Here is a 25272-nt window from a genome sequence, read left to right as displayed (position 1 = left end):
CAAATTCATAGAAACAGAAAGTAGATGGTGGTTGCCAGGGGCTGGAGGGAGGGAGACATAGGGAGTTATTCAGTGGATATAGAGTTTCAGTTATGCAAGATGAAAAAGTTCTAGAGATCTATTGTACAATAATGTGCATATAGTTAGTATTATACTGTACAATTAAAATTGTTAAGGGGTGGGGCTGGCCCAGTGGCTCAGCGGTTAAGTTCGCACATTCCGCTTCAGCAGCCTGGGGTTCGCCGATTTGGATCCTAGGTGCAGACGTGGCACCGCTTGGCATGCCATGCTGTGGTAGGCGTCCCACATATAAAGTAGAGGAAGATGGGCATGGATGTTAGCTCAGGGCCAGGCTTCCTCAGCAAAAAAGAGGAGCACTGGCAGTAGTTAGCTCAGGGCTAATCTTCCTCAAAAAAAAAAAATTGTTAAGGGAGTAAATTTATGGTGTATTTTTTTACCACCAGTTTTTAAAAAGTTGAGAAAGGAGGCTCCTGTTTATTCTGATTTTTCCTTGATACTGACATTCCCCACTCTTTGTGCAATGTGTTCTTGAAAAGTATATTTTAAAGTAGTGTTTTTGTATTCTGATAGAAAGTTTCATAATTGGTGAATGTATTTCTGATCAAAACCTTTGCATGAATTAAATTCTGACTGTGACCAACAAAATTGCATAAATATGAAGGTACAAAGATACATTTCTAATTATTTTAAATAATAAGTAGTCATTGATATTATTGATTTGAGGACATTACTGGCCCTAAATTATCTAGCCTATGATAAATTTAATTTCTAAAAACATTTTTAACTTTTACAAACATTATTCCCGTATTAAATTTAAATGTACTATTAGATATCTTTTTATCCCACATCTCTTGAAAAGTGTATCTGAGGACGCTTGAATTGATGCCACATTTTGTCTCTGCAGGTTTTCTGTAGCACATGGAGGCATCAAATAAGCATTCTATTGATTTTTTTTTATTTAAAAAAAATGCCATTGTAGCATCTTAAGTATATGAAGGGTATTCCAGGAGACTTTAGAAGCAACATCTAATACACCTGATTTTCCCGTCCATTCTTGTCTACAATTTATGTCAAAGGCAGCTTTGAGGGGCATAAGCCACAAAATAGAAAAGTGAGTAGTTTGGCATGAAAGCAGGAGAGAGACAGACATTCGAACTTCTTTGCCTTAGTGGCAAAAAGTGGCTTGTGGACGGGGAGGGTGGCAGGGGACTTATGATTTCACTCTATGTATGTTTTTATGTGTAAATATGTGTATCAACCTTAGGACATAAAAATAATTGGCGAATCTACCTTTCCAGCTTCCTTTTTAAGCATTAAAAAATAGCACTGTTGAGCCCTAGTGTAAAAAACACAGTGAAAAGTAAAATCTTAGTTGAAAGTACACAAAGCAATCATAGAAATCATTAAATGAAAGAGACTACAGTTATATGAAATATGAAATACTGCGTAATCTTTAAACACGAGTCAGCAAACTTTTCCTATAAAGGGCCACGCAGTAAAATTTTTAAGTTTTGGGGGCCATACGGTCTCTTATCGTAACTCTGCCATCGTAGCATGAAAGCATCCGTAGGCACTATGTAAAGGAATGAGTGTGATGGTTTTCCACACTGGACTGGTTTTGGCCTCCAGGCCATAGTTTGCAGACACTTGCCTTAGAATTTCAATAATTCCACCAAAATCACCACCTTAGAAATAAAAGTCAAGTAAATTCAGTCTCTCTTCCACAATGTGAAAAAGCTGATTATCTCCGAAGTACTTTCTGGTACAGCACTGACATTCTGAGTTTGTGAAATTTGACTCTGGCGTCTGTTGTGGCAGTTCACATAAGTCTGGCAAGATTATGGCTGGTGCCTCTCAAACAAGCAAGTTAAAAAAAAACTGTGAATTTCATAGAACTGTTATCGTGGCTGCTGTAGAGTTATGTTCTCAAAGATCATCTGTGAAGGAGAAATGCAAAAGGTTCCCACTATTTTGCAGAGTTAGCAGAACATGGCTGTTAAGGAACCTCATCTGAAAAGACTAATGTCATATATTAACCCAAACTGCAAAAACCACACACTCAGCTCTGCATTTGGCCCAGCTGAACTATGTTACTTAGGCAGGAAGCTGTTCAGTAAGTGCTTCTTTAAAAAGAAGAAAATGGAATCAGGAAAGCCAGTGTATTCTTGTTCAGTTTTTCACTGTTTCGTATTCCTTATCTTTCTCCACAAACTGACCCATTTCTAGCTTATTACTGAGTCTTTTCAGATCCAGTTTTAGTCTTTCTTTGGATGGTTCTTAGTATAAGCCGCCATCACCTCGATTGACAGCTAGAGCTTTCTCCTGGCTAATTTCTCTTTATGTGCAGTCCATCTCTCCTAAGTGTACCCTTCATGGAGCAGTCAGGTTCCTCTGCTTGGGTGTTTGCAGTGATCCTTTCTTCTTCAAGAACTTGTTTTGGCTTATCTCCTATTATATAAAATCTTTTCTGTGTTTCGTGGAGTACCAGTTGAATCAGCATTCATTGTTTATGATTATCATATAGATTCCCCCCTCCCTTTTTTTTTTTGCTGAGGAAGATTAGCCCTGAGCTAACGTCTGTTGCCAATCTTCCTCTATTTTTGCTTGAGGAAGATTAGCCCTGAGCTAACATCTGTACCAGTCTTCCTCTATTTTGTATATGGGTTGCCACCACAGCATGGATGATGAGTGGGGTAGGTCTGCACCCAGGATCTGAACCTGCAAACCCAGGACACTGAAGCAGAGCACACATGCTTAACTACTAGGCCATGGGGCTAGCCCTTTTCCCCTTATTTTTGATGGACTAGCTAACTGCCATAACTCTCATTATTACAGGTGAAAGAGCAAAAGTTTCTTTTTTTCAATAAGAACTCTGAACAATGACATAAATGGAGCTCCAAAAATAACTCTCTGTAATTTAGTAGTTACTAGCTTTGATGATTATTTTATGTCTAAGTGAACACAACTAAATCAAACTTCTCAGGAACAAATTGATGTCCTAAAACATGAGAGTAATGAATTATACATTTTATATATCACTCGGGACTGGTATCTCTTAATTTAATAACCTTTGAAGTTGTTTGAAGATAAATTAAAATCTCTGCACGATTCAATGACAAGAAGTCGTTAGTGGTGTAGCTTAATGATTCCTTTTCTCTGATGACAAATTGATAAATTAGTATTTTTGTTTACATAATAATCTCTCCAAGTTTGTTCAATGTGATCAGTTTCTCAGAGTCTTATTAATACTGAAATAACAGGTAAGATCAAATTTACACAGCATGAAGTCAGAAGTATTTGAGAAGGAGCTGTTGAGAATAATAACCTTCCATCCTCTTACTGAATATTAGCTGCAGACAATAATAAAACACTTCTATTTGTTGTTTTCTAATTGTTCCAGACATTCAATATATATATAAACCTTTTTAATTCTCAAAAATAATCTTCTGATATAGATACTATTTTATCCATTAGATATCTTTCAGTTGCTAGTACAGAAGATATGTAAGAAATTGTAGAGATTTTATTAATCCACTTAACTGAAAAATCTAGAGGGAAGTGACTCTTCAGGCAGTGTTTGATCCAGTCACCAAAAACTATTTTCTTTCCTACTTTCCATGGTGATAGCTTCATCCCAAGGTTGCCAGTCTTTGTGGTACTACACGCTGTCTTGTGCACTTCCGGTTGCAGCAAATGCTTCTTTCCTGGTACTTCTCTCAAAAAGCAAAGTTTGTTTCACTCTTTAAGAATCTCCTTGTAGCTCAGTGGACTGACTTAAGCCATGTGTCTATCTCTGAACTAGTCATTTGGACAGTGGAACAGACTTCCTTGGGTTAAGCCAATCTAGGACCACCCTTATTGTTGAGGGAGAGGTTAACACTCTGCAATATGGGAGAAGGGCAGTTCCTAAGGAAATTGAGGTGAATGAGGGAACATAGATGTTGTGCAACAACCAGTCCCTACTACAACTCTTCCTCATTTTATATGCCAAATAACTTCAACAACAACAATAATAAGTTGTAGCAGCCTTTGTGGTGTGTACTGTGTGCACCATGTGTACTATGTGCTTAAAGAAGTTAAAAAAGGTTAAACAGCTTACCCAAGGCCACATAGCTAATCAGACCTAGGTCAGTCTGCCTTCAATATCCACACTCTTTTCCCCACATCATGCCATCTCCCTCGTAAACCAGAAGCTGGCTATAAAAAGAGATTAAGTGTTGTCTCAGAAATTCATCACAAGTAAAGAATTCTAGAAAATAATCTAGTCATGGTTTAGTGTGTAGTATACCCATACAGAAATAAGCCTTGTTAAGACAGTTACAAAAAGGGAGTTATTATCTTGTTTTGCCATCTTTGAAGACCAGGATCCTTACTGCAATGGTCAGGTAGGGCACTCTGTGCTACGTGCATACACACACACATAGATAGATATACATGCATACATATAGACATATGTGCTGCATATATGATTATTGTGTATATCATAAATTCTAAGAGAGGCTCTTTAACTTGGCATTTAATGAAAAAAACCAAAAAATGAGTTCAAAGGAACAGACGGTGTCCTCTACAGTAACTTCACAGTGAATACTAAAGACTACACCATCTAATGTCAGTCTCTAGTTCTTCACTTAATAATAGTCAAATGTCGTGCCTAAAGGAATAGTTCTGGCCCAGTCTGAATTATTTTCTGAGTGTCCTAGCTTCAGTTTCATAATCTATCCTCTGGGGAATTTACTTCTTGTTTCAAGGTCCTTAATACTTACACTTGCCCAAGGCTCAGGCTTTCACTATGGAATCATAGTTATTTAATTTTTACTGAAAGCTTTGCTTCTCTCCAATATTCTGCAAGAATCTGGCTAGGGCTGTAGAATCATGTAACTCTGTTCCTTTACTTAAGATCACAGTGTCTGTGGCTTGAATAACTATAAATTGGAAATAAATTTAAAATTTACTTTAATGATTTTGTGATTTTAAGCAAGAAATTTCTCTGAGGCAGAAATCTTGTGGGATTAACTAGGACGGTCAAACACCCCTTTGTCTGCATCTTTGGCTACGTCATGTTATTTGGAAATAGCTATATCTAGCTACCTTTCTAGTACTTTACCTTTATTGACTTGGCATCACTTTTCAGCTAATTTTTAATGCTATTTGTGTTGTCTTTTCTTTTTTTATTAAAACATTAAGTATATGTTGTTGTACAGTCTTATCTACCAAGGATTACTTCTTTGCAAATCCTTTTTTTTTTTTTAATGATGCAGTTTGTAAGGCAGTAGTGTTACAGAAGCATCTATCAAGATGACCTCAAAGTCTTAAGTGAACTAAGTTTTATTGTTGGAATTTGAAGAAACTTATGGTATCCATCAGGTGCCATTGATAAGAAATATAATGTCATCCTTTTCTAAACATTATTTTAACATTTAAGAAGTTCTTGAAAAGCATAGTCCTAACCATTGGAGAGGGGCTAAGGAAGAAATGTTAAAATTAATGGAAAACAGTCCTTGTCTTCATGGGTAGCTTATAAATTGCAGGAAGAAGGAGATATGTACACATTGTTTACTCATTCATTCAAGAAATGCTTATTAGGGTATTATTACATGCTAGACACTTTGGTAGGTGCTGAAATTACAGTGTTGAACAACAGAGGCACAATTCTCTTCCCAGGGTTTGTAGTCTGAGGCAGGGGTGGGGGAGTGTGAGGAGGATTATATGAAGGAATAATTTTAAAAAGAACAAGAGACAGATGGAAGAGTGCTGAATATAAGCTAACTTTGGAAATAAATAATATTAGGATTCCACAGAATACTGGAGTTATGTCATATGCTGCTTTTAATCAAATTTCAGAAAAGATCTTTTCATTTGAAAGTTATTCCACAGCTTAAAATGCAATGTGGTTTCAAGACCAGAAGGGTGCACTCTTTCTAAAACAGTCGATCACACATCTAGCAAAAGAATTAATATATGTGAATATTGGTCAAAGTAACAACTGAAACTAAATATTGATTTCAAGTCCATTTTAATAGGCATTTTTGTACCTATTAAAGTTGAGAAATTAGTAGTTAATTTTGCTGTTTACTGTTGCATTTATGTTTCGTTCAGAAAATTGAGTTAAGCTTTATAGAAACTATTTCAATAATCTTTCTAGTAATTTAATATATTTGATATTCTCTTAAAAAGAACAGAAAAAAGTAAATTATCTGACACCGTTAAGATTGTTTTTAACCACATAGCTTATTGATTTTGTAAATGGCCCACCTAAATTTGGTTAATACCTGATTATGAATAAGAGAAGTTAGAAAAAGAGAACATTATAAGTAGATTTAGGCAGGTGTTTATTTTCTAGGTACTCCCCTTAAAGAAAAAGCCATTAAGTCTTCACCTCTAGAGTTGTTCCATTTAAGGAAGCCTAGATTCCCTGGTGAAGACGATAAAAAAGTTCAGGAAATAGCAATTAAAATGCTAATCCTTCTTACAAAATTCTGGCTTAAAATCTGAGGGCCTAATAGAGAAAATGGAATGATTGTTTTTAAAGAATATTCTTTCTAATATGCCTTAACTTTAAAAAAAACATGCAATATACTGTACATTAACAAAGAAAAATAATTAAGTTGTAGCCTTTAATGCTATATTAAGAATGACTGCGCAGGGACCAGCCACATGGCCAAGTGGTTAAGTTCGTGTGCTCGGCTTTGGCGACCCAGGGTTTCTCCAGTTCAGATCTTGGGTGTGAACATGGCACCACTCATCAAGCCATGCTGAGGTGGCGTCCCACATAGCACAACTAGAATGATCTACAACTACAATCTACAGCTATGTACTGGGGAACTTTGGGGAGGAGGGAAAAAAAAAGATTGGCAACAGATGTTAGCTCAGGTGCCAATCTTTAAAAAAAAAGAATGACTGCACAGTTTAAAGCTATACCATTTAATATGGTAGTCACTGGCCATATGTGGCTCCTGAGCTCTTTAGCTTTTGAAATGTGGCTAGTGCTTCTAAAAAACTGAATTTTGAATTTCATTTAATTTTAATTGATTTAAATTTAAAAATTGATACATGATTCACAGTTATTGGAAATTTTTAAGCATGTTGGGAACAACTTATGTGAATCTACTTTTTCAACTGTAAATTTTATGAAATCTAAATACAGATTAAATATTTCAGATGAAACTTTGCATCTAAATTGAGATGTCCCATTAATGTAAAATAAACATTGTACTTTGTTTTGTTTATTTATTTATTTACTTATTTTTGCTGAGGAAGATTCACCCTGAGCTAACATCCATGCCAATCTTCTATTTTTTAGTATGGGGGCTGCCAGCACAGCATGGCCACTAACAGAGCGGTGTAGTCCACACCCAGGAACCCAACGTGAGCCACCAAAGCAGAGTGCACTGAACTTAACCGCTAGGCCACCGAGGCTGACCCCTAAACATCATGTTTTAAAGACTTAGGATGATAAAATGTAAAATATCTCCCATATATTTTTTATAATGATACATGTCGATATAATACTTTGGATATGTTGTGCTAAAGAAAAAATATATTTTTAAAATCAATTTCACCTTTTTGTTGTTACTTTTAAAAATGTGGCTACTAGTAAATTTAAAATTACTATGTGGCTTTCATTATATTTCTTTTGGACCATGCTGGTTTGAGTTTCTCTAAGACATCACTGGAATCCATTTGATGCACAAAAAATCCAATGTGGCTCAGCAACTAAATTTTATCAAAATCATACTCTTTTTTCTCTTTCTGGCTCCACTATCAGTGATGGTATTGTTAATAATCTCAATTTTTAAAGCAATCACTGAATCTGATAAATTCAATATCATTTACATGTTTAACTCATGATAATTATGATCTTTTATTTGTATTAGAAACACTAAAATTTTGTAGAAAATTTTAGCCAGGCAGAGTGATGAGAAATTGTTATGGAGGAAAAATATGACTTTAAATATTATCGTGTGTTGGGCAATATACAGTGTGAATCACTTAAAGTACTTAAACTGTATCTAGGACAGTTTATGGTATCTGCTTCTAATAACAAGTGTTCTTTTCATGTTTCCTTTATCCTCACCGCAAACAAAATGGGCAAAAAGCGTGGTCAAATGTGTAATGCTTTTTGTTCTGTCAGGTATCTCCAATAGGTAATAAATGTGACTTTCATCATGATTTTGTCTCATTGTTCATCTGTCAATTCTTCTAGGAGGTGATTTCCTCTCCTTTCTGAGAAAGAAGAAGGATGAAATAAAACTCAAACAATTAGTGAAATTTGCATTAGATGCTGCTTCTGGTATGTCCTATCTCGAGAGTAAAAACTGTATACACAGGTAAGGAGAACATTTTAAAAACATTTTCCAGTTTCATTAATAGAATGCTAGAAAACTGATCTATTTGCTAAAATACAGCAATAAATGTCTTTCACAAAACATATATTTTCTTGTTGGTCTTCATATTTTGTGTGAAAGCATTCTTTGGTAGTTTGTATAGTTAACAGAAACATTTGTTTTCTATCTCACCTGAGGTAAGTACAGTTAACTAGACAATGACTTACCTACTAATTAAAATTTGTTTTATTATAATCATGAATAGCATAGTGATAAGATATACCACCAATTAGTCATGTAAGCAGCTATTGTCTTTAAGCCAAACAAGACTGTATATGTTACCTATTCTCATTTTTCAAAGACATTACTTATAAAGTCATGGGAAAGTGTAATAGTAAAAGAAAAATAAATGACAGTGAGTTTGGCCAAGGGTAAAAGATTCTAGCATACTAGTTATTTTAAAGGAGATTTTTGAAAACTTTCTCTGATTTCATTAAGGCCAGTGACTTGGTCTTGAAACTTCATAGATTGTGATTTCAGTTGCTCACAGCTGAAAGTTCTTTACTGCTGAATGTCAATACAACTTAAGATCTCTTGCATAGTTCATGTCAGATCCTAAATATGGCTAAGAGTATATAAGCAAAATTAAGTAGGGAGTTAATGCAGTTTTCATGTGCTGGAAACAGCACATAACAGTGCGGAGCAGGGTTCATTGTCAGACTGAACTATTGTGGACTTTATCTAAGCTGGTTTGGTTGTTGAGGTGTATTTTTCTCTCATGTGTTTCATTACACAGCCTTTGACTTAACATTCTGGTGGGGTTATATAATGTATACTTACAGCAGAACAAATTTTAACCTGAAATATACATTTATTTAATCTCAATGGATATTTTTGACTTAATTTCCCCCAAGAATTTTGCTTAGTATTCACTTTTATTCTGAAACTAAAATTATGGCTTAATTTTTGAGTAAGATTCAACAATTGTGTGTATTTTAAAATACGTTCAATAGGGATACTATTTTTCTGGAAATTGAGAACTAAAACTAAGCCACTTTTATTTGTTTTACTTTCTGTGAAAAGAGATATTTTTAAAGACTTAACGCATTTGATTTTGGACAAGAATTGCATTATCACTAATTTCACTAGAAGAAAACACTTTGTTAAAATTAACAATACAGGGGCCGGCCAGGTGGTGCAGTGGTTAAGTTCACGTGCTCCACTTCGGTGGCCTAGGGTTCACGGATTTGGATCCCTGGTGCAGACCTACACAGGCTTGTCAAACCGTGCTGTGGCAGCATCCCACATACAAAATAGAGGAAGATTGGCATAGATGTTAGCTCAGCAACAGCCTTCCTCAAGCAAAAAGAGGAAGATTGGCAGCAAAATGTTAGCTCAGGGCCAATCTTCCTCACCAAAAAAACCCAAAAAACAGAAAAGTAGCAATAAAGGGTTTTGCCCTTTATTTAGAGAAAATCTATAATTTTGATTTCTCAGGTGTTAAAGCAACTTCAGGCATCAAATTCTCTATTGCAGTTGTTCACTTTTTCTCAGATTTTTTTCAAACCATTAGATCATCTATAGCTTTAAGCCATAGTAAATAAACATTATTGAAACTGTTTTTATTAATTTGTCAGTTACCAATAACATCTTTAATTTTTTGTGCTTTGTGGTTAAGAGAATTGTTGTTTCAATTTCTTGCTGCTTTTGTACTGATTGCTTTTCTTGCAAGTGGCTGACTGCATCTTTTAAGTGCCTATCTCATCAGAATTGAAACCATTTTAAATAGTAGATGGCAATTAGATTTTAAAAACTTATCCCACTCACCGAATCATATCATTATCTACTGTAATCTTATTTTCCCGTTTATTCCCCATCTATTTCCCCATTTTGCTTTTTAAGGATTTTCACGCATTCACAAATTTTTGAAAGTCAACCCATGCTTGACCACGTATCCTACAAGTCTGTGCATAATCCTGTGCTGTTTGCCTGTGGGGAAGGTTCCTGATTAAACATCTTGAACAATGTCACTGAGAGCAGGTTTGACAAATAGATTTTAGTGCCAGCTTTCAGTGACTGGCAGTGGCTCTCTGTGTTGTGTATTGAGAAAGATTCCAGGATCAGCAACAAAGAGTCCAGTGATCAATCAGTCACATCTGTCAGAGTATTGCAAAACATTAATACACAAGCCTCAAACTTGTCATCTGTGGCATACAGTGTATTTTTGTCTTTATTTTCATAAGTACTTTTCTTTTTTGGTATGATTCTCCTTACTAGTCATATTATAGCAACAATATAATATTTTTCTGTAATCATTTCCATTGACTTCTTCTAAACTGTCTACTATTCTTATTTTCCTTGTTAATTATGGTTACTGGATGAATTTTATATCTCTAGCCAGTGGTCTTTTGTTCCTCTTCAAACTTATGTAAATGCTCTTTTGGATGAATTCATGTTTTTCCTTTTCATTTCAGTACCTCACCAATGTATGACACAGTATTGAGAAAATAAATCATTCTTTGTGTTGAGTATTTTATAGAAGTGAATTGTGCTGTAGAACCCTGTTCCTACATGTCATCTTGTGGAATTGTTTCTGTGGAAGCAGTAGTAATTGCAATGGGTTTTAATTGATTTATAGTTAAAAGATACACTCAAGACATATTGTGTGTTTTTTCTCTTAATAAATATCAAATATATACATATATACATATATACGTATATATGTGTGTGTATATATATATGTATAGTATTCACTACAGTGAAAAGTGTTTCTTCTCATTGGAAAAATTTCTAATGAAGTATCTTAAAAATTAAGTAATCTAAAACATCATTGAAAGTTTCCTTTCATTTTTCAAGTAACAAAGGCACTAAGCCCTGTTCTTGACATCTCAAAATATTTCTAAAATATATGCATGTCTATGAATTGTGAAGTCTGTGTCCCACAAATCAAAGCAAAAATTTTAAATATGCTTTAAATTTTATATGAACTTATAAATTTTATCCTGTTCACTGATTAGAGGTCACTGGAATTCAGTACTTGAAAGTATTTCTAATTGTCTCTCCCCAAAATAGTATCTCAACTTTTGGGGGACACATTTTCTTTCTTTAGCTTTGTTTTATTGTTTTGATTACCGTGAGAAGAGCAGAGCAGTGTTTCATTATGGATAAACAAGTATGACAGCTATAAAATGAAAACAAGTAATTGCATAAGGAAATGGCCTGCTTTTGGAAAATATTCTTGTTGTGATTTCCATTTAACTTTCAGGAGAGTTCTCTTGATACTCTTAGTTTCTAATTGAAACTATTAGTGTTTATAGCTTGAGAATTACTAGATAATTTTGTGTTTCAGTTTAGCTGTAGTCAACTGCATTTTCTTTATATTTATTCTATAGGCCAGTGTGAAATTTTCTTTCCTACTTGTACTTTATATGAATATTTGAAGTGCACTGATAAATTCTTGGGATGGGGGGTATTTTGGGATACTTACAATGGTATGTTATTAGATTGTTAGATATCACTCTAGAAGAAGGATTAAACCTGATTAATTTTGACATTAAGTGGGTTGAAGGTTGAAGGTTATATGAGATTTAAATGGTAGTGGCGTTTATGGTTTTATTGCTAATGAATCCTACTGCAAGATTTATTTTTATTTATTTCAAAAAGTTGATTTTGTGCCATGTTCTTTGTTTGATGTCCATGGGAAGTAAACGGAGGATAAATTCTTGATTGCCATGTATTTAAGTTAAAGACGATAATCTGTGGGGAGTTTTGGAAGTGTTTCTTAATTTCATGATACTCTGTCAGTGGCAATACCACAAAAGGTGTTTTTGGAGAGGTGCCATAGAATATGATTTCTTTTTCTAATTTTAAATCTTGTGCTGGTTCCTTTCCCACAATGATGTTTCTTTGTTATGGAGTAAGATTAAAAACTCTACAAATTAAAGTATTTAAGTCAACATTTTGTTGTTTAGTGAGGATTTTGCATATCTTTGGGAATAATGATATTTCTAGTACCTCATAAATGTGAACAGTTGCCTACGCTGTGCCAGCATGATATCTACGTGAAAATCATGACCCCTGCCTTTAGATGGTTATTACAAAAATAATAATTATGCATAGAGTTAATTTATTAATAACATGTGACCTGTCAGTATGGGGGCTATGTTGGGAGTAATCTGGGAAAGTTTTGCAGAGAATACTGTTTGAGTGAGATTTGATGGATGAGTGTGTCGTTGAATAGAAGGGTAAGGAATGTTCCAGCTGAACGCCAGTTGAAAGCAAAGTTACAGTGTTTTCCACAAGAGGGGAGGACTTAATCATGGAACTACAAAGAGTTCCATATTATCAGAATGGCAAGTCCAAAGGACATGAAGCTGAGCCAGATAAATAGGGTCATTCTCACCAAGGGCCGTATATACTGTTTAATTTGGCTAAATTGTGGGAATATCTAGGCTTGCATTCAGATAGTTTTAAGAGAGTTAAAATACTATGATTTTTAACTGGAAAAGAAAAGTAATTTGAACAAAATTGACAAAACCCTGAGAAATATATAACCTTGTGAAAAGGTGTTGGTATGGGACCAATTTTAAGTTTCATTGGAAAAACTAATTTAGAAAAGCTAAGATTGCCCAGAAAGGAACAATATTACATTTCACTTACATATGTTCTAGAAGGAGATTGTTTCGTCTAATGATTTCTGACAAGGCTTAGACTTGTGTACTTTTTAAGATAAATGTAAGATACTGTTTCTATTTTCTTTTTTTTGTGATTTCATATTTCATGAAACTAAAGATTTGAAATAGTATCATTTACATTTTTCCTAGTAATTCTTGAAGGGTTTTCTCTATTTTTTAACTGCAACTAAGTATCTAGCATCTGAGCTCTTCCTAAGCTTTGCATATACTGAAAAAGTATTCTTGTGCTTAATGCATATTGATATCATTTAAAGAGTAAGATAAAGCCAAAATAAAGTAAAATATTTTCTTTGGTGCTTTTGAACTCTTCCTCTTTTCTCTCTCTCACAATCTACCATATACTCAATACAAGGGACCTTAACATCACTTTACAGATTGAGTAACTGAGGCCCAGAGAGGTTAAGTTAAATAGAAGGTTACCTAGACAATTAGCAGCAGGGCCGCTGCTAGGTCTTAGATGTGCTGACTTCCTTCTGACACATTCTCAGTCATTCCAACACCAGTGTTTTACTCTGTCTCATTCAAGGATTAGTAATCTTAACGGCTGACATTTATTGATGATTTACTTGAGTACCAGTCACTATACTGATTGCTTTAGATGCAGTGTCTGAGAATGTAAGCTTCATGAGGGCAATGATTTTTATTTACCTGTGTTGTTCACTGTTGTATTCCAAAAATCTGCAGTAGTGCCTGACACTTAAAGGTAAGTGCCTGAATCCTCAAAACAGCAATAGGTTCTTTCGTAAGGCCCACATTCTGAATCACTACACTGAACTGTACTGTTTTCCATAATAAATGCATCTTCTGACCAATTAAGAGATTGAGGACAGAAGGCCAGATGGTCTTGTTGTGATGTCTCAGCTTATATTCAACATCTGGACTCTTTATGATCATGAGTAAAAAGAGAAGAGGATGCTGAAGCTTGTGAAATGTAATTTTAGAAAGACATACCAAGGTGTTTTTTGTTGTTTTTTAATGAACAGTTGTTGAAATGCAGGAGTATTTTGTTACTGCTTCTCCGTTTAATTAGAACTTGAAAATTTATTTTTTTCATTTTTTATACACCATTGTTTAGATACCCCCTTCTGCTTTATCTGTTAATTAAAAACACAGAATTAGCATAGAAATGTGATAATCTCAGTTAGTTGACTAAGCATTTATGACTGATTTTCTTGTTCCAACATTTGATTACAATTTTAAATATATTAAGCTATATTTTTATTTTTAGCTTCTAAACCAATTTTGCTACAGTACAGAGAAGACTGCTCAATAATTTTAAATGTGTCAAAAATATATGGTCCTTCTCTAGTTTAACCTTTTTTTTCCCCTAGTGCAGTGATATTTGCATATGCAAGTGATTATCTTATAAAAGATATCATAAGATCATATTTCTAAAAATTATTTATCCTGCTACTTTATTCAGTGTCAGAATTTCCCATCATTAAGTTCATTCATTTTAATTAAGGGATTTTTCCCTGAAGTCACTTGTATGTTTTCAGGAATGAAAAAGGCGGCCTTCTCTTATGCTAGAATCGATTAACATATTGGCTTGAGTTAATGTACCAGAGTATCTACCTGCCTTCTTAAAAAACAAAAATGAGAGATTCAGGGTAAAGGGAGAGGGGACAGGTAAGTTTTGATTCGTGGTTACTGGCAGCAAATATGACACTGTTCAGGAATTCAGGGCAGTCCAGTAAACAGAGTGAAAGTCCTTAAGTGTGAGAGGAGAGGGAAGGAAGGGATAGGAGTACATTAAAGCTGTTTCATGGTTTGGTTGAGGCTAGCCTTGTGTTATGTTACATAGAAATGATAGAAGAAAATTGGCCTATACTTCATTCTCTATTGTCTCTAGATTCTTCAGTTAATTATAGTAAGTACATTTCTAGTTCACAATGTCAAAAGTGATCTTTTAAATCAAACAAATACAAATGGTTAGGTTATCATTTTCTCTTAGGGCCTATTTGATTACAAAGAACAGAAACTGCTTAAGCTAATTTAAGCAATAGATTTATTATAAGGAAATAGAGTTATCTCACAGAACTCAAGGATAGGAACTTCAGTCAGCCTTGGGAATCATTGGTATTAGGAACTGGGAAGCAGTCAGGATCAAGACAGTCTCTTTCTGTCTTTCCCTCTGTGTTCGCTTGGTCTTTTATTATTTCTTCTTGCTATGTTGCTACTTCATTTCCCTCTTGCTTTGAAGACTACATCCCTCTGCCCATTTTCAAAAGACCCTCAAATGACATTTGAGTCAATATAACCTTCCAGGCCCAGTATCTGCATATATTTAGTTAGTCTTTGAGTTCTAATTTCAAATTCTTGGCAGAAAAAGTTGATTCGCCTAGTTTATATTAGATGTCTACCCCATTTTAATCAATAACATGGCTAGAGAGGGAAGAGTTGTGCAGAGTCATTGTTACATAGATTTACAGGAGCCAATCTGTATGTGTGAGGGGATAATTCTCAGAGAATAGGACACGTCCTAAGCAGGCTTTCCAAAAGATAGCTATCACACATTTACTGAGTGCTTACTATTTGGCAAGTAAATTCATTATCTCACTTAGTCCTCATAGGAATATGAGGATGGTACCATTTATCTCCATTTTACCATAGAAAAAATTGAGCCACAAAAATATAAGTAACTTGTCCAATCTCATACAACTGGTCAGAGGATGATCTGAGTCTAGAGTGAGTTGCTGACAAAGCTTGTTAAACTAAGCAAAACATTTAAAGTATGTGTTAGATATATTTTCCAGTTTCTTCCCTTTTGTGAATACGATCAGCCATGTGACTATCTCTCTGATTAAGCAAAACTTAAAAAGCCATTTAATAAATGCTAATTTAGAAACAGCCTCATTGTAGGGATAAGAGAATCCTTTACAGGTCTTATCTCTATATTTTTCTGGGATGATTCATTCCCACACAGTTCCATGCTATAGGGCTGGCAGATTGACTCTTTCCTGCCGTTGGTCCACGCAGTCTCCTTGAATTTTCATCTTGAGTCGGTACAACAGGCAGGAGATCAAGCTCAGAACTGTGGGGTTGGGTTCATGATACCCCGGAGATTTGGGTGACCATTGGCTGAATTCAGGTTCTCAAGTCAAACCTGATTTATGCTAGAGTAGCTAGCTTTTTCTAATTAGTATTGGTCACATGGAAATTCTGGCTTCTGAGGAATCCATTAGAACATGGATGACACAGAAACAAACTTAACCTTCTGGCTTGCGAATTGTTTCCTACTCTCTGGCTTCCAAGGCAGAATCAGAGCAATCAACACATGGAATTAGAGAACCCTAGCCTGTGCCATTTATTAGGCATTGACTCACCTCAGTAATTTTGAGACTTACTGGGAGTTTTGCCCAATTATTGTTTTTAAATATTATTCATTTTTTATTTTATAAAATGCAAGAGCACTGTGAGAAGCCCTTTTCATTTTCAGGTTTCTCTTTTAAGGGTTTCTCTGCCAATCCAGACTGTCTCTCTCTGCATTGCCAACTCTAATAGTCATGAAGCCTAGCATTTGCAGAGCCATTTAGCAGCTTCAACCTAGTGGTTAAGACCCCAGGTTTGAAATTGGAATGCTTTGTGTTTGAATCCTGGCTTCACAACATATTAGCTGTGTGGCCTTAGACCGCCCGCCCCTTGGTAGTCCCTATAACCTTTACCCTGCTTTATTTTTTGTCAGTCCTTTCCATGACCTGACATTTATTTTATTGATATCTACATATATATATATTTGTGTGTGTATATATATGTATAAGAGTGATATATATTTTATATATATATACATATACATAAAATACTGGTTTACTTTTTATTATCTCTCTCCCAACTAGAATATAAGCTCCCTGAGGATACTGACTTTATTTTGTTCATGCCTTGATACAGAGAACAGTTACCAGCATCGAGTTGGTGCTCTGTAAAAATGTGTTGAATGAATGAATCAACGAAGTTACTTACTATGCCTTTATTTCTTCTAATATAAAATGAAGATAATATCCCCTCTGACACTCTGATTTGGGTTAGAGAAGGCAAAGCTACTTGAGTAGGAAAGGAGTATCTCAAGGTTCACCATTAGGAAATGTCCCTGCAGCCTTTCAAAGCGACCACAACTTAGCAAGAAGAGACCACACATGTCCATGCCACTGTAAGATTAGAGTCAATTGTCTATTTAGCCAAGGATACAGAAACTTCTCAGGGAAAGATGGCCACTGTAGGGGAAGAAGAGCTGTACCTCTACCTCTAGGTCCTTCTGGCTGGTCTAAGAATTGAATTGACATGAGACAGAATAATAGGAGAAAATCAAACAAAGTTTAATAACATGTATACATAGGAAAAATCCAGGAAATCTAAGTAACTCACCAGAATAGCCAAAGCTGCCACGTTATGTACCATCTTCAGCTAAAGACAAAAGAGGATGTTGAGGGTAATGGTTTGGGACTTCAACGGGTGAAACAATTGACATGGAGGTGCAATTTACATTGCAAACATGCAAATATTTGTTAAACAAGTTTTTGCTGGGCTATCTATAGACACTGTGACCTAAGAGACAGAACTTTGATAAAAATGGGCTTGCTGGTGTCCTTCTATCACGCCTATTTTACATTATACTCTGGTTATCTTATGGGATTACCTCCTGCCTGGAACAGGCCTTCTATCTTAAATTCTTTCAGGCGGTTAGGGGGAAGATCAAACTTTCTTTGGAGTCTTTTGTCCGTAGAAATAATTAAGCCAAAGAGACTCATTTTGGAGTGGCCAATTCTGATCCCCCACATCACATAAAGTAAATGCAGGATAGCTCAGTTTGCCTTACCACCCCCAAGAGTTTCTAACAGTGACACTGTCTGAACAGGATATGGCCTTGCTGAACTTGAAAAACTCATTTTCTTGCTAATGTTATAGTATGGAGCTTACAACACCATTCAGGGAGTACTTATACATTCATGTGATTTTGTTTAACATAACGTTTTAAACATTGGGGTTTACTGGTTCTTGTACCCAACTTGGTCAACAAGGCTACATCCTTACCCTGAGGAAAAAGTGAAGTTACAGCCTAGATGTCTCCGGGTAGTTCATCTCTGTCTCCAGCCCATTTCTCCACAGTTTGTACCTTACTCTCATTACCTTTTTAGCTGTGTGTTCCCAATCCTGAGTATGTTTGGGCCAGGAACTCCTGTAGATACTGTGGCTACAGCAGTGTAGGGGAGGAAACATAATTTTCCCTTGTGGGGGATCAGAATTTGCCACCCCAAATATGTAAGTGTCAGTGAGAAGAACCTTCTTAGCAATGTGTGTAGCAAGTACAAAAAGCCCTGAGCTAGGAGCATCCTAGGTGTGTTCAAAGAAGGCCAACAAGGGAGACAGAAAATGAGGTTAGATACTTATTAGGTGGCCAGACCACGAAGGCCTTAAAAGTCATTGAAGGGGCTTGGCTTTTAGTCTGCATGAGATATAGGAGCCATTGAGGGCTGACTTGATCTGTCCCATGTTTTTAAAGTATAAATTGGAATTCTTTTTTAAAAATAGACTGTAAGGGAGCCATGCGGAAGCAAGAAGATGAGTTAGAGAGCTATTGCAATAAGAGAGAGTGGGAGTTGGACCAGAATGGTAGTGGTGGAGATCCTGAGAAGTGCCCAGGTTCTGGATGTTCCTTGAAGGTAGAGCCATCAATTTGCTAATATATTAGATAATGTATGTAAGAGAAAGAGGGAGTGAGAGATGACTTCATATTCTCACAGAGACTTCAAAAACTAGTCTTCCTGTATTTTCCTCATAAATTCAGGTGACTCTAAGACACTCTCCAATGTTTTGTTTTCTGTAATTCTAATGTTACTGCTTCAAACTCTAATGAGCCACATAAAAGTATGACATGTAGCTTTCTTTTTACTGAGACCCTACTATGTGCTGAGAATTGTGCTAGTAACAGAGCCAAGATTGGACAGAGTACCACTTCTTCTGGCATTTTCATTTTACCACACTAATGTTATGATTCTTGTAATGGAAGAAAATAAAAGAAAATTACCTTGAAATGAATGGCATTCAAGGTCTCATCTGCAGTTTTTTGCATTTAAATTGGGCATTTGTTTTCCAAATAAGTTACAGATCTTTAAGAACTGTACCTTGCAAATAGTCTCCTGGTTCATAGACCCATTTAAAGAGAGAAGTAAAATTGAATGTATGCATAATTTTAGAGAAGGTTGTATTTTTTTCCCCTGGAGTCTCTGGTTTTATGACTTGTAGGTGAATACAACTAATTATTATTTACTGAAGCTAATAACTTAGTAGTATTACTTGTAAATAATGCCACTGGACGTGCCGGATTCTTGAAGAAGTAATGTCATCTGTAGAACTAAAATGACACGAAAGAGAAGTCGTTCACTTGCTATTATGTTTAGTATACAGAAGGCCATTTCCCTCTAATGTAAGGTGATATACTGTAAGATAAAGTGACCTCTGTTATAATACATTTTAAATTCTTTTATAAAATAGCTTAGAGAGAATAGTTACTGTTTGTGGTGTGGTTCATTTATTTCTACTTCTTATAGACAGATATATTTATTATTATAGGAAAGGAACACCTATTTTGTGTTCTTAAATTGACATCTTAATGGTGACCTTTTTTTATTTTATGATTTGATTTGCTTTTTGTGGGGGAGGAAATAGTGCAAATGTTTTGTGAACATTTTTCAGTAGGTGCTTTTCATATAGTAGGAGTTTGATAAATATCTGACATATGAATGAATGAACGGGTAAAGTAATGAATAAATGAAATAGATCTTTTATCTATTGTCCAAAGTGCTCATTGAATGCCGTTAAATGACTAGGGACTTTCTGGAAAAATAATCGTAAATTGTTTCACCTGTGAATGTTGATCCTCCATTTTTATTTTTCAATGATTCATTTCTTTATGATGCATGAATGAAGAAAGGAGTAATTATATCTGATGGAAACCTGTATGCATTAAACAAACAAACCAAATTCTTTTCCTATCATGAGTTAGTTTGAAGGCTTTAGGATACTTAGGGCATGTTTTTGGATTATTTAAATGTGATCATTCCAGAGATTTAGTGAGACGGTATCAGTGCTCTTCTCAGAGTACTCTCATCCTCCAAGAGTCACAGAAGGAGAATGCTATCCTATTTCAATCCATTTTCATCTAACAGTAGTTATTCATTGTATTGACCGTGTCCTATCTCAGACAATGATCAGGGCTTAAGAAAGCAGCAGTAGTTTATAACATGCCAGTAGGTATTAACTTTTAAAATGTACTTTGAAATAATTGGCTGTAAATAACAGTTGTGTTATTATGTATTAGAGTGCTCGGTAGGCGCATATCTCATTTAGCTTCTTTCTCCTTACCTGCCCTCTCTCCATTTATTGTGTAAATAACATCAGAATGTGAATGTTCTGGCTAAAATATTGTCAGGGTACTTAGTTCCTTACCATTTAAGGTAGACAGCATGTAACAAGTAACTTTAGTTCTCAGTAATATTTCTCCCTTCATTCTTAAAATTCTCATTATGCCTCTTTAAAATTAGCCTTCTATTTACTTACATAAATTAATGAAGGAATAAAATTAAAATAATTATATCCGCTATTTGAGACATTTTGAAACCCAAGGTAGGGCATAACCATATGGCATGATATACAAATAATCTATTTACCTCTGTATAACCAGATGAAAACATAATTGGTGTGTAATTTAAGAATTCATCCTTTTTTTGTCACATCGTGTTGTGTAATAAATTTTTAAGACTTATTTTTTCTTGAATATATACCATGTGAAGGAAAAAACAAATTTTCATATAGAATTTATACTTAAGTGCGTATCCTAGTAGAAACAGATTATTGGTGTTTCAGTATTTTTGCTTGTGTGGTATCATATAAACTTGCCTGGTGAAATTCCTCATTTTATTCATAATTTCTTTTTATTTGTTTATTTATTTTTATTAAGATAGCATTGCTTATAACATTATATAAATTGCAGGTGTACATCATATATTGACTTCTGTATAGACTACATCATGTTCACCACCAAAAGTCTAGTTGACATCTGTCACTGTTCAAATGTGCCCTTTTACCCATTTAGACCTCCCCTCACCCTTTCCCTTTCTCCAAATCTGTTCTCTGTATCTGTGTTTGTTTGTTGCCATTGTTTTCATCTTCCCCATATGAGCGAAGTCATACAGTATTTGACTTTCTTCCTCTGACTCATTTCGCTTAGCATAACACCCTCAAGGTCCATCCATGTTGTCACAAATGGCAAGATTTCATCTTTTTTATGACTGAGCAGTACTCCATTGTGTGATACACCACAAATTCTTTATCCATTCATCCATTGATGGGCACTTGGGTTGCTTCCATGTCTTGGCTATTGTGAATGCTGCAGCGAACATAGGAGTACATATATCTTTTTTAATTAGTGTTTTCATATTCTTTGGATAAATACACAGAAGTGGAATAGCTGGATCATATGGTAGTTCTGTTCTTAATTTTCTGAGGAACCTCCATATTGTTTTCCATGGTGGCTGCAGTAGTTTACAGTAGTGAATGATGGTTCTCTTTTCTCCATATCCTCTCGAATACTTGTTTCTTGTCTTTTATTTATTTATTTATTTATGGTGAGGAAGATTTGCCTTGGGCTAACATCGGTTGCTAGTCTTCCTCTTTTTGCTTGAGGAAGATTGTTCCTGAGCTAACATCTATGCCAGTCTTCCTCTATTTTGTATGTGGGACACCACCATAGCATGGCTTGACAAGCAGTGTGTAGATCCACGCCTGGGATCCAAACCCATGAACCCTGGGATGCCTTAGCAGAGCATGTGAACTTAACCACTATGCCACCAGGCTGGCCTCATCTTGTCTTTTTAATTATAGCCATTCTGACGAGCATGAGGTGATATCTCACTGTGGTTTTGATTTGCATTTCCCTATTGAACAGTGATGTTGAACATCTTTTCATATACCTCTTGGCCATCTGTATATCTTCTTTGGAAAAATGTCTGTTCAGATCCTTTGCCCATTTTCTATTTGGGTTGATTTGTTTTGTTTTGCTTTTTGAGGAAGATTAGCCCTGAGCTAACATCCGCTGCCACTCCTCCTCTTTTTTTGCTGAGGAAGATTGGCCCTGAGCTAACATCCATGCCCATCTTCTTCTACTTTATATGTGGGACACCTGCCACAGCATAGCTTGATAAGCAGTGCATAGGTCTGCACCCAGGATCCAAACCAGCAAACCCTGGGCCACCAAAGCAGATCATGTGAACTTAAGTGCGACATCACTGGGCCAGCCCTGGGTTGTTTGTGTTTTTATTGTTAAGTTGTATGAGCTTTTTATATATTTTGCATATTAACCCCTTATTAGATATATGATTTGCAAATATCTTCTCACAGTTGGTAGGTTGTCTTTTGTTTTGTTGATGGTTTGTTTTGCCATGCAGAAACTTTCTAGCTTGATGTAGTCCCATTTGTTTATTTTTTCTTTTGTTTCCCTTACCTGAGGAGACATATTCAAAATGATACTGCTAAGACTAATGTCAAACAATGCACTGCCTAAGTTTTCTTCTAGGAATTTTATGGTTTCAGGTCTTACATTCAATTCTTTAATCCATTTAGGTTAATTTTTGTGTGTGGTATAAGATAGTGGTCTGCTTTCATTTGTTTGCATGAGGCTGTCCCATTTTCCTAACACCATTTATTGAAGAGACTTTCCTTCCTCCAGTGTATATTCCTGGCTCATTTGTCAAAAATTAGCTGTTCATAAATGTCAGGGTTTATTTCTGGGCTCTCAATTCTGTTCCATTGATCTTTGTGTGTCTTTTTCTGCCAGTACCATGCTATTTTGATTACTACAGCTTTGTAATATACTTTGAAATCAGGGAGTGTGATGCCTCCAGCCTTGTTCTTTTCTCTCAGGACTGCTTTGGCTATTTGGGGTCTTTTGTGGTTGCATATAAATTTTAAGGTTCTTTGTTGTGTTTCTGTGAAAAATGTTCTTGGGACTTTGATAGTGATTGCACTGAATGTGTAGATTGCTTTAGGTGGTATGGACATCTTAACTATGTTAATACTTCCAATCCGTGAGCTTGGAATATCTTTCCACTTCTTTGTCTCTTCTTCAGTTTCTTTCAACAGTGTCTTATAGTTTTCCATGTATAGGTCTTTCACTACCTTGGTTAAATTTATTCCTAGGTATTTTATTCTTTTTGTTATGATTGTAAGTGGGCTTATATTCTTGATTTCTCTTTCTGCTATTTTGTTGTTAGCATGTAGAAACACAACTGATTTTTGTATGTTAATTTTATATTCTGCAACTTTAACCATATTCATTTATTATTTCTAATTTTTTTGGTGGATTCTTTGGGGTTGTCTATATATATAAAATCATATCATCTGCAAAGAGTGACAGTTTTACTTTTTCCTTTCTGATTTAGATTTATTTTATTTCTTTTTCTTGCCTAATTGTTCTGGCTAGGACTTCCAATACTGTGTTGAATAAGAGTGGCAAAAGTAGACATCCTTGTCTTGTTCCTGTTCTTAGAGGGATAGCTTTCAGTTTTTCATCCTTGAGTATGATGTTAGCTGTGGGTTTGTCATATATGGCCTTTATTATGTTGAGGTACTTTCCTTCTGTACTCATTTTATTTGGCATTTTCATCATAAATGGATGCTGAATCTTGTCAGATGCTTTCTTTGCAACTATTGAGATGATCATGTGATTTTTATTCTTCACTTTGTTAATGTAGTGTATCACGTTGATTGATTTGTGGATGTCAAACCGTCTTTGCATCCCTCAGTGAATCCCACTTGATTGTGGTGTATGATGCATTTAGTGTGTTGTTGTATTCAATTTGCTAATATTTTGTTGAGGATTATTGCATCTATATTCATCAGCATATTGCCCTGTAATTTCCTTTTTTTGTGTTGATCTTGTCTGATCTTGCTATCAGGGTAATGTTGACTTCATAGAATGAGTTAGGAAGCATCCTCTCCTCTTCAATATTTTGGAAGAGTTTGAGAAGGATAGGTATTAAATCTTTCGTTATTTGATAGATTTCACCAAGAAAGCCATCTGGTCCTGGACTTCTGTTTTTTGGAAGATTTTTTATTATTGTTTCTATCTTCTTACTAGCAATCAATCTATTCAGATCCTCTATTTCTTCTGATTCAGCTTTGGAAGCTTGTATAATTCTAAGAATTTATCCATTTCTTCTAAGTTACCCATTTGCTGATGTATAGCTTTTCATAATATTCTTTTATGATTCTTTGTATTTCTTTGTTATTCATTGTAATTTCTCCTCTTCTGATTCTTATTTTGAATTCTCTCTTTTGTCTTTGTGAGTCTAGATGAAGGTTTGTCCATTTTGTTTATCTTCTCAAAGAACTAGCTCTTAGTTTCGTTGCTCTTTTCTATTGTCTTTGTAGTCTGTTTCATTCATTTCCACTCTCATTCTCATTATTTTCTTCCATCTACTGATTTGGGGCTTTGTTTGTTTGTTACATGTTTGTTTGTTCCTTTACATATAATGTTAGATTGTTTATTTGAGATTTTTCCGGTTTTTTTAGGTGGGGCTGTATTGATATAAACTTCCCTCTTAGTATTGCTTTTGCTGTATCTCATAGATTTTGGCATATCATATTTTAATTTTCATTTGTCTCCAGGTATTTTTTTATTTCTCCTTTGATTTCTTCTTTGACCAAATAATTGTTCAGTTGCTTGTTGTTTAATCTCCACATATATGTGACTTTTCCAGTTTTCTCCTTATAGTTCATTTCTAGTTTCATACTGTTATGGTCAGAAAAGATGCTTGGTATTATTTCAGTCTTCTTAAATTTACTGAAACTTGTTTTGTGGCCTAGTATATTATCTATCCTGGAGATTGTTCCATGTACATTCAAACAGGATGTGTATTCTGCAGTTTTTGGATGGAATGTTTTTTATATATCTGTTAAGTCCATCTGGTCTAATGTGTCATTTAAGGCCAGTGTTTGCTTATTGATCTTCTTTCTGGATGATCTATCCACTGACATAAGTGGAATGTTAAAGTCCCCTATTAGTATTGTGTTAGTGTCAATTTCTCCTTTTATGTCTGTTAATATTTGCTTTATGTATTTACGTGCTCCTATACTGGGTACATAGATATTTACAAGTGTTTTATCCTCTTGTTGGATTGTTCCCTTTATCATTATATGATGCCCTTCTTTGTCTCTTGTTACAGTTTTTGTTTTAAAGT

General features: G+C 35.1%; 1 protein-coding gene across 9 annotated transcripts in view; it reads left to right on the top strand.

Moving 5' to 3' along the window:
* Positions 1 to 25272, top strand: part of FER (FER tyrosine kinase) — a 435477-nt gene that overhangs the window by 325270 nt on the left and 84935 nt on the right. For all 9 annotated transcript variants that reach the window (XR_011505916.1, XM_070517625.1, XM_014843218.3 and 6 more), the window contains one exon: positions 8225 to 8348. Coding sequence is in view for 8 of the 9 variants with exons in the window: in XM_070517625.1 (XP_070373726.1) it covers positions 8225 to 8348 (124 nt within the window). In the remaining variant the exon portion in view is untranslated. The remainder of the gene's footprint in view (positions 1 to 8224; positions 8349 to 25272) is intronic.

Source organism: Equus asinus, chromosome 9 (assembly GCF_041296235.1).
Source record: "Equus asinus isolate D_3611 breed Donkey chromosome 9, EquAss-T2T_v2, whole genome shotgun sequence".
NCBI classification, from domain to species: domain Eukaryota; kingdom Metazoa; phylum Chordata; class Mammalia; order Perissodactyla; family Equidae; genus Equus; species Equus asinus.
This window is presented reverse-complemented; position numbering and strand designations above follow the sequence as displayed.